The 10,148-nt window shown below is 32.4% G+C and overlaps 1 protein-coding gene across 2 annotated transcripts; it reads right to left on the bottom strand.

Annotated features, from left to right (window-relative positions):
* Nucleotides 1-4,078: 4,078 nt before the first annotated feature.
* On the bottom strand, nucleotides 4,079-9,130 carry LOC130961602 (glycolipid transfer protein 1-like). 2 transcript variants are annotated; one of them, XM_057887566.1, is made up of 8 exons: nucleotides 8,886-9,109; nucleotides 8,426-8,533; nucleotides 7,768-7,897; nucleotides 7,214-7,269; nucleotides 6,812-6,942; nucleotides 5,875-6,010; nucleotides 5,000-5,131; nucleotides 4,079-4,461 (listed from the first exon to the last, which is right to left on the bottom strand). In XM_057887566.1, the coding sequence occupies exons 3-8, from the start codon at nucleotides 7,883-7,885 to the stop codon at nucleotides 4,426-4,428; spliced, it is 609 nt and encodes a 202-aa protein (XP_057743549.1). In that variant the 5' UTR covers nucleotides 7,886-7,897; nucleotides 8,426-8,533; nucleotides 8,886-9,109; the 3' UTR covers nucleotides 4,079-4,425. The 2 variants fall into 2 exon arrangements, with proteins under 2 accessions (XP_057743549.1, XP_057743547.1); XM_057887564.1 differs by lacking the exon at nucleotides 8,426-8,533 and having other exon boundaries at nucleotides 4,081-4,461; nucleotides 8,886-9,130.
* Between the last annotated feature and the right edge of the window lie 1,018 nt (nucleotides 9,131-10,148).

Below are 10,148 nucleotides of genomic sequence, written 5' to 3'. Positions count from 1 at the left end.
AGGAATCATTCAACAGAAGCAAGGAAGAGACATAGAGGAGCTCAAAGAGCACCATTGGACCTTCAAGAAGGTGCCACCCTCACTCAGGTGGATTCATTCCTTGTTCTTATTTCTTTCTGCTTTTCGGTTTTTATGCTGTGTTTATCTATGTTTTGTGTCCCTACTTCATGATCATTAGTATGTAGTAACTATGTCTTAAAGCTATGAATAAATTTCATTAATCCTTCACCTCTCTTAAATGAAAAATGTTTTAATTCAAAAGAACAAGAAGTACATGAATTTCGAATTTATCCTTGAATTTAATTTAATTATATTGATGTGGTGACAATACTTTTGTTTTCTGAATGAATGCTTGAACAGTGCATATGTCTTTTGATCTTGTTGTTTATGAATGTTAAAATTGTTGGCTCTTGAAAGAATGATGAACAAAGAGAAATGTTATTGATGATTTGAAAAATCATGAAATTGATTCTTGAAGCAAGAAAAAGCAGTGAAAAAAAAATAAAAAAAAATAAAATGGCAAAAAAAAATAGAAAGAAAAAAGAAAAAACAAGCAGAAAAAGCCAATAGCCCTTAAAACCAAAAGGCAAAGGTAAAAAGGATCCAAGGCTTTGAGCATCAATGGATAGGAGGGCCCAAGGAAATAAAATCCAGGCCTAAGCGGCTAAATCAAGCTGTCCCTAACCATGTGCTTGTGTCATGAAGGTCCAAGTGAAAAGCTTGAGACTGAATGGTTAAAGTCGTGATCCAAAGCAAAAAGAGTGTGCTTAAGAGCTCTGGACATCACTAACTGGGGACTCTAGCAAAGCTGAGTCACAATCTGAAAAGGTTCACCCAATTATGTGTCTGTGGCATTTATGTATCCGGTGGTAATACTGGCTGTTGACTTGGAAAAGAGCATATGCACTTGTAGGTTTTGGCAAATAACAGGTACTGAGGTAGCCAATAATTGCTTAAACATAGTTTGGATTAGATAGTGAGTGGTTTGTATTCATTTAATTAAACATAGTTTAGATTAGATAATGACCGGTTTGTATTCATTTAGGTGTTCTTATTTGTTTCACTATGTTTTATGTCTCTGGTGATTAGTCTCTATTTAAATAGATTGTTGGATACTGTTTCATAACATCTGTCCTTGTAGGAATACCGTGTGTCCATGCATGTGCAGCCATCTCCAAGATAAATCGAAATCTTGAGGATTTTTGTCATCATTGGCTGACCATGGAAGCTTATAGAGATACCTACAAGAACTCTCTCAATCCAATACCTGGACAAGATCTTTGGGAGAGAAGTGAACAAAATAGGCCTCATGCACCTAAAATGAAGCGAATTCCAGGGCCAATAACCCAAAAAAGACGGAAGGATGCTGATGAAGAGTCATCTAGTATTAAGAAGTCAAAAACTGAAACCAAGTTGAAAAGGAAATACAAAGAATTCACATGTACTTACTGTGGTACGAGAGGGCATACAAAGAGGAGTTGTGCTCATAGGAAAGCTGATGACCTTGCTAGTGCCCTTGTTAATGCAGCAGCGGCTGTTGTTGCAAAAGAAAAAGGTTCTAAGGCTGGAGAGGGTACAGATCCAGCAAACGCTGCTACTAGTAACACCCAAGCTGCTGAGATTAATGAAAATGCTTCATTAGCACCACGTCAAGCTATTGCTGATGCAAATGCTTCAGAGATTGTACTCACCCAACCCACTTACTCACAGCCAGAAAATCAGGAACAGGTAGTGTTTGGATTCTAATATTTGATTAACTGTTAACTGGTTTATATTGATTTATAATACACGAGTAAATGTTGGGTAGATCTAACTGATTGATACTATTTGATAACAAATTGATTGGTTTTTGTTGGGTTGTATTGGTCACTATTTCTGTTCACAATTTTACTAGGTCCCTCCATCAGACCCATTTCCACCTCCACAACAGGTGACAAGGCCTCAAAAGTTGCAATCTAAGAGGAAAACAACTTTCAATGTGGACCCAATGCAAGGAGCAAGTTCTGGGACAGCTGCACGCTTGGCAGAGTTTATGACATTCGTCCCCACCCCAGGCTTTAAACCACCAACAACAAAATAGAAACCGCTTTGCAATGTTGACTAGAAGTTGTGTAGAACATATTTCGTAGAGAGCATTTGATCAAACTATGCTCTTTTGATATTTTGTTACTATGTTATGTAGAGTAATCTGTTTTGGTTTAGGATATTTGAAACTATGTTATCTAGGGTATCTAAGGTATGATACAGATACTGCTGTTGATAATGCTGTGATATTAACAATGATTAATGACTATAAATTACTTAATGAATTACTTATTTCTGGGTCTTATGTCAAGTGCAAGAACCACACAAGGTTCTATTAGATTTTCTTTTGTCATAACATCTCATCTATTTATATCTTTTTCACAAATGAACTATACACTTAAATTTATTCACTAATGGAAGTGCATACTACATATATAGTTATTAGAGCCAGCTCCTGATCTTGTCTTCATATACAGACTCATAGCAGCTTCATATATAATCTCAGTTTTAAAGAATTTTACAGGATATATCATTAGCAAAGAGAACATAAAATTCCATTTCTATTTTCTCATTAAATACATAACAATGCTTCATTCAAATAACTGATATACAGTTACATATATTTGATCACACCTAATCCACAAGCTACAATCACAATTCCAAAAATAATAATAAACACAGACAACATAATATTCCACATTTTTAATATTCTAATTTCAGCTTCAACTGCACTACTTTTCCATCCCATAGATATTTTTCAATGGTCTTCACTAACTGAACTTTCATTTCTGCCAACTATGGCTTCTTCTTTTTCAACATTTGCCCATTTAAAAAAGCCACACCATCTCTTACCGGTAGTCTACAACACAAAAAATCCAAAAAAAATTGAGAGGAAGAACAGCTACAAAATCAACAAGCATTTGAGAAATAAGACACACAATTAACTTGCAATAATTCAACCAACTCACATTATAGTTAGAGCATCCATAGAATGGTCTTTCTGGATTGGAATCCGTCCCAGACCACCGAAGAATAGGACGCAACCCACAACCGCACCAATGCGGAACCTTCCCACCTCTGTCACCGTGTGCGTTCTTCACCCAGCCACTATGCGAACAAGCTCTACCAGAACTACCTGAGCTTTGACTGCTGCTTCGCAACATTCTTCTCACCTCTTTGAGACACTCTTCGATTTGGAGAAATTGGAAGTTCTAGGTTTTATTTGAAATTTTTAGGGGTTAAATTGAAGCCTTCAAACATTTTGCCATGTCATCTAACTGCTAGGGTGCCAAGTATCTACCAAATTTGCCAGGTCAGCTCTCCGGTGACGGAAAACGCCGGAAGGGCCAAATTGAGGCTCGAGGCAAAATTTCAGAGTACAATTAGAGTCAATTGAATCCTTGAGGGCTAAATTGATGCGGAGGTCAAATTTCAGGGGCCAATTTGAGTATTAACTCTTATTTCTCCTTATACATTAATAGATTATACTTATTCAATATTTGAATTATTTCTTTTTAATTTTGTATAATTATCCCAAGTTAATATATATATATATATATATCTGATCAATATGTATATGAATATTATATTATAATTTATAAGTGTAACTTGAATAATTGAGTCACTGTTAAAAATTTTTGGTGTCAAAATTGAGAAATTTTTATATAACAGCTAAAAAATTTTGGCGTTATTTCCTAATAAATTCTGCATAACTCAAAATTTTTCCTCCTCTTCATCATCATCATTTTCTTTTTTTCTTGTTTATCTTTCACTTCTTATTTTACTTTTTCATAATTTTTCTTGCTTTACTATTTTTAACAAGAATAAAAACAAGAAAAATTCAGGAAAAGAAAAAACATGCGATAAAAAATAATACAAAAAAAAAAGAAGAAAGAGAAGGAGAAACGTGAAGAAGAAAAAGAAAGGAGCGATAGAACGCAAGATAATTTTTGTTAAGTTTGGACTATCTTATTGAAGTTGGTTGTCGAAAATGCTTGGATGTGCAACAAGAGAACGCAAGATAATTTTTGTTAAGTTTGGACTATCTTATTGAAGTTGGTTGTCGAAAATGCTTGGATGTGCAACAAGACTGTATATATAAATTGAATACATTTTATAGTAATAAGTTAGTTTGGCTCAGCTCTAATGGAGCCAAACTGTGATATCCATTCCCCAAGATTCCTAATTGCAAAAAACCAAGCTGCGTAACTTAAATTAGTCTTGACCTCAGAATTATGCTAATAAATAAGTTTGACAATACAAAGAAAATCCATAAGATTCTGTAGAATAATTAGTGGCAAAGAAATTGAATATTTTCTCAGGCTAGTCAAATGCGAAAAATGCAGTTTAAAGACTCAACAAGAATAGAGCCACTCATCAAGGACAACTCGAAGCTGTTATTCATGATGCCTTCATATCGTCCAAGCCGAGACGCGCCTGCACCCAAAATGCAAAATGATATTCCTTTACATAATTTCTATGCAAGAAAGTATAGGAGCTAATTTGTAGTCAGTTAACATTAGTTTATTTTTCTTTTTTAATTCCATATTTTTGAAGATTTAGGGTTGAGAATTTATAATTTAAGATTTATAATTTATAGTTTAGAATGTACATATTAAGATAAACAAAAATACTGTAAAACAAAAATTAACTAAAAAAAATTGGCTCCCTACCCTTTTTGTATTTAGTAACACATCCTACCATTAGCATAATCTTACCCATATGTTTTAATAAATCTTAAATTTAAATCTAAACTAAAACAATCTTTCCCAGGGATCGGATTGTTGGAGATAGTTAATGTGATATATGCTACAATAGCATCGTATCTGAATCCTTTTGATTTAATATAAGACATTCCGCCATGCTCCAGCCTAAACTTGACGAAGCATATACAGTTCAACGTATTTTTACAGTCCTGTTAAAGAAAAATGTTATCAATTAACTAGAAGGCCAAAGTTGACCCAAGAAATCTTACCAGAAACTTGTGATTCTCTTCAAGGAGTGGGGAAAGGGTAGCACAAAATTTCTCCATGTCAGCATTGAGATTGCCACCGCCTCCGAGAACCTCCATGAACTTCTTCCTATCAGGAACAAGCTTCATGACAACCTGTACGTCAAACATTTAGTATGTTCTAAAAGCATACTGGCTCTCATATACTGTACAAGCCTTTCTAATGGAGAAACAAAATGGCGAAAAAGCAGATAAATAGCAGAGAGAAAGAAGGGGAACTGACATAAGGCAACAGAAAAGGGGCAGCCAGATGCACAAGCATCTGGCGTTAACAACAGGTCTGAGAAAGGGTCATACCTGAAGGGTGTAAACATCCTAACCTAATAATTACATCAGTGGTTATTTCCACGACTTGAACCTGTGACCTTGAGGTCACACGGACACAACGGAACAATGCTAGATATAAAAAGAGACAAGTAAAATCTACACAAATGCTTAATATTTTGGTCAAAGGTAACTAAACTACTGCATACAAACCAGAAAGCAATGATGTAGAATTATCTTTTGATCAATATTTTAATGATCTTAAGGGAATTATTCGGCAAATTTCTTCTAAGACCTCCATATGTCACATGTCTAACTTTTTGATAACCAAAATATATAAGGGAATAGCCTCAATCGTTAAGTTCATATGTCAGAAACACTAGGATATGAAGCACTCATTGATACAGAGCAAGGCTCGTAGAGACTTGAGAGCAGAATAATGCAAATAGTAAGATCAACAGCCACTCACATTTCACAAACTTTAAGCTAACCAAAATCAAGAATTTTCACTGAAATATTTTTTTTCTATCAAGAGGTTTAACCATTGCATTAACAAAGCATGAAAAGAGCAGTACACCAAAGCTTGAACTAGCAAGCCAACCATGCCACTTCTTGAGAGTGTTGTTGTAGGATTCTGTGCAGGCTTGTGACAATGACCAATCTTCGTGCTCTATCAAACTTTGGAACAAACCCACCAAGAAATCCATGGCCCTGTTTCAAGTTAGACAAATACAGATATTGCAAATTATATTTCATGTATCAATGAAAGAAAAGTAATCAATAATCATTAGCTGACGGGATCTCTAACCACCAAATGAAAATTAAGATTGTCATGTTATCGCATTGGCACATTGAGAAAGAAAAGTTATATTGGCAGAAGCTTGATATGTTTAAAATAACTAAGAACCATTTTTTTCCTTCTTAGATAAACTATATTATCAAATCAAGTGTAAAGGGCCATCATTAGTGCAGAAGATAATGAAAACAAACTGAAGCCTTCATCATTCATCTTCCTACAAAATCTCTGTTAATCATTGTCAGTTTGAATTGAATCCCAGATTTACAAAACTGTCCTATGTGACATAAATGACATTCTTTCACAGACTTATTTAGGTATAGATGCAATTTCCAATACTTTTATTTAAATTTTATCAAATTCACTGGTCACTATGCTGGGATCATGGTAATCAGAGAAATAAAGAGTTGAGAGAAAATTCAAAACTGAAACAAAAAAAACTACTATATGGTTAAAAAGGTAAAAATACAACTATACAAGTGAGTTGTACCCTTATACTAGCTAACAACGAACATCAAAAGATTTCGTAACCAACTTGCTAACAATAGTATTCCTAATAAACAAACATAATGCATGAAAAACTCAAAGCTAGAAATGTCAAGAGATTTTAAAGTCTATTAAAATTGGAGAAAAACTTGTCCAATATAAAAAATTTGGCTTTGGAATACGGCTTAAATTCGAAGCAAAAGTTAATGTAACTGCATGGTATTCTCTACCTTGTCAACCAAAGAAGTCCATTGGTACAACTGGATGATGCCTTAGTAGTGTTAGTTTCAACCTCTGCTTGTACCAAACTAAACAGACAATTGAATCTGGATGGATTGGAAGAATATTGAGTCTCCAATCTCTGCCGTGAAAATGAACATATTAAATTTAAAAAAACATATGGCTACATAAAAAGAAAATAATATATATAGATGGATATCTACACACACACACACACATAAAAAGGAACCTAGAATAGTAACAAAATAAATGATGTTGGTAGCGAAACAACTGATCACATTTACAACATTTTATCTTGAAAATTAGTGCATCCGTAGTGTCAAGAAATCATATTTTGAACAAATATATCGATGAATAACTATGAATATACTTAGCAGTTGACCAGAACATACTGATATGTTACCACCAATGTCCGATTTAACGAGGCCCATAGCAGTTCCAAACTTATCTGACACGAAAAGCATTAGTTCAACTATGAATTAGTTCAAGTATATAATCAAATATCATTTATAAAATATTAATGCAGTTATTATATTGGGTGCATATAGCTTCACAAATTAGAATCTGTTGTGTTTTACAAGTTTAGGATGTATAGTTAGTTTGTAACGTATAATGAATTCTAAATATTTAAGGCAAATTACAAGTTTCCACCCAAAAAGATCTCAAATCTCCTATATCGTACTCTTAGCAATAAATTTTATTCTCATACGTTGTGAGCAATCAAACAATTTTCGAATATTAGAACCATGAGAATAGAAGAATGCTATGGAAGAATAATCTTTTGTGTGTCTTGTCATGGGGAGAGGAATCCTTAAAGTGCAATAAAATGTCATTTATCATGTCACATTATACAAAAAGACAAAACACTCGAAAAATATCCAAATAACATTGTTTCCATCTTTTGTCATTGGGCTATATCAACAGCAAAGGATAAAAAAGCATGCACCTATAACAGGTAATATGTGCTTGCAGGCATCTAAGAAAGGCTTTGTCAGAATTTCTCCTTGCTCAGATTTGACATGCTCAAGTTGTTCCAGTGCAGGTGCAAAGACAGTCCCTTCCATATTTGTGCTTTGCTGCAAATATCATGGTTAAATCAACATCAAACACATACATTATTTTCTGCCGCATAACATATATCACATATACATTTGACCTTCCGAACTTTGACTCGTGCAGTTTATCTTTAAACTTTTCAAATGTGCAATTTGACATCCTACCGTTATGAAACGATGCAAAAAATATCTTTTGCTAGTTTATACGTTCAAAATTACCCTTCAATTAAAGGGCAACTACGTTACGAAAAACAATATACATGATGTAGTACAAGGCCTTGAATTGCACATTTCAAAAGTTTGAAAGGGTAACCCGCTTACAAGTCAAAAAACAAGGGAGCAAATTGCATTTTATGATATTCATTTTAAGCACTACATTTCAATAACCATTTTTCCTTTTGTAGCATTCAGTGTAGCTATTTAATGTGAGATCCAAAAACTACTCAATATCACTAAGCCAAGTAGTAATAGAGGTTCAAAAGAACGAAAAAAGAAAGTGTGTAAACTTCATTACAATCATGCGAAATAATGTCAGATTAAAACATGCACCTCTATGATTCTAGTATTTATCAGATCATCACAATTTTCTGAATCACCAATCCCAGATCAGATATTCAGATGAACAGTTTCGGTCCACGAATTTCCATAAGAAACAACCTAGTTTTGGGGGAAAATGAAAATTTCACTGAAACAATGCATGGAAAATCATAAAAGCAATTCTTTTAAAAAAAAAAGAATAAAAGCAAAAAATACCACAAAACAAAGCCGCATTTTTTAATTTCCAGTAAAGAACACAACTTTTCAATTTTGCTTTCTCGGGTAAAAAAAGGAACATTTTGATCGATCAAGGATATGAAAATTACAATAAAGATTTCATGCATACACTTGTAGCAGGAATGGCGGGGAGGAACTCAGAATGGTGGAGATGGAGATGAGAGAAACAATTTGTATAAAGTATCAGTTTTTTTTTCCTTCTTCTTCTTCCTTTGAAAATTGAAATTATTATTACCTTTGATTGATCGTTCGTTTTGGATCCTTGGTATTGGTTCTGCTTCGTCTGCCTCTCTTCCACAAAAATACATAACAAACCATTCAAATATTTAAAAAGATGTAATGGATCGGATTAAGTTATTGGGTCACTATATTAATAGTTCTTCTGGTAGATTAATGATCGAACTATTTAATCTGATAATAATAAAATAAAAATATATAATTATAATAATATAACAATTGAAATAATAAAAATAAATAAACGTAAATATATCCAATTGTGAAGCAGCAATTTCTCATCGTATTCTTAAGTTCATCTTATGTTGATTTGACACTTTTGTTAATTACTTGTTAGTAACGATCAACGCAAATATATCTTTCATTATTTTCTTCCCTTCAATATACGTATTCCTCGTAATTAACCTGTAGTATTCAAGAAAACATAAATCAAAATACATCTATCGTGATATATCATGGACACATTAACAATAGATATTCTACATCTGTATATCACAACGAACTACTTATGCTTTCCTCTCATAACCATAAAATGCATCAAAAGCAAGGAATGTTTTTCAACAGTAGCGTTTTGCTCAAATATTTATTAAGTTGACTCCAGGCATTTCAATAGGGCAAACTCGAGTTCGTTTCTCTATTCCAACTTGCTTCCCATAAATGGTTAATTATTAAGGTACGGAAACCATTAGTTTTATAAAAAATTAATTTCGAAAGGATTCATTAGTTTTATATTTACTAGCGGCTCAACTGGTACTAGTGCCTGTTCAGCTGTTTTTTTTATTGTTGTTAAAAAATTATTTTTTATCTTTTATTTTTAAAATTATAAATTTGATAAAATAATTTAAAAATTTAAAATAAATAATATTTAAAAATAAATATAAAAATTTATAAGTTATTTAAATTTTAGAACATATAAAATTTATAATTTTAAATTAAATATAATATTAAAAAATTTATTATATCATTATTATGTGTAACAAAATTAAGATAAATATTTATAAAGTAATTATTTAGAAATATTATGTAAGTTTATTTATTTATTTTTTCAATAGTTAGGATTGAAACTCAATTTGGAAATATCTAAATGAGTATGGAGAGACTATGTTATTTGAGCTATAGAACAAAGATAAAGCATTATATTCAAAGTATTTTTTATCTTCATGAATAATTCTATATTTTATATTCAATTTATTAAATTATCTTTAATTTTATTATTTTTTTCAAATTATTAATTTATACTTTTATTATATTCCTTCATTGTATT

This window comes from Arachis stenosperma, chromosome 2 (assembly GCF_014773155.1).
Source record: "Arachis stenosperma cultivar V10309 chromosome 2, arast.V10309.gnm1.PFL2, whole genome shotgun sequence".
In the NCBI taxonomy this organism is placed as follows: domain Eukaryota; kingdom Viridiplantae; phylum Streptophyta; class Magnoliopsida; order Fabales; family Fabaceae; genus Arachis; species Arachis stenosperma.
The sequence above is the reverse complement of the archived record's forward strand: the minus strand, read 5'-3'. Positions and strand labels throughout refer to the sequence as shown.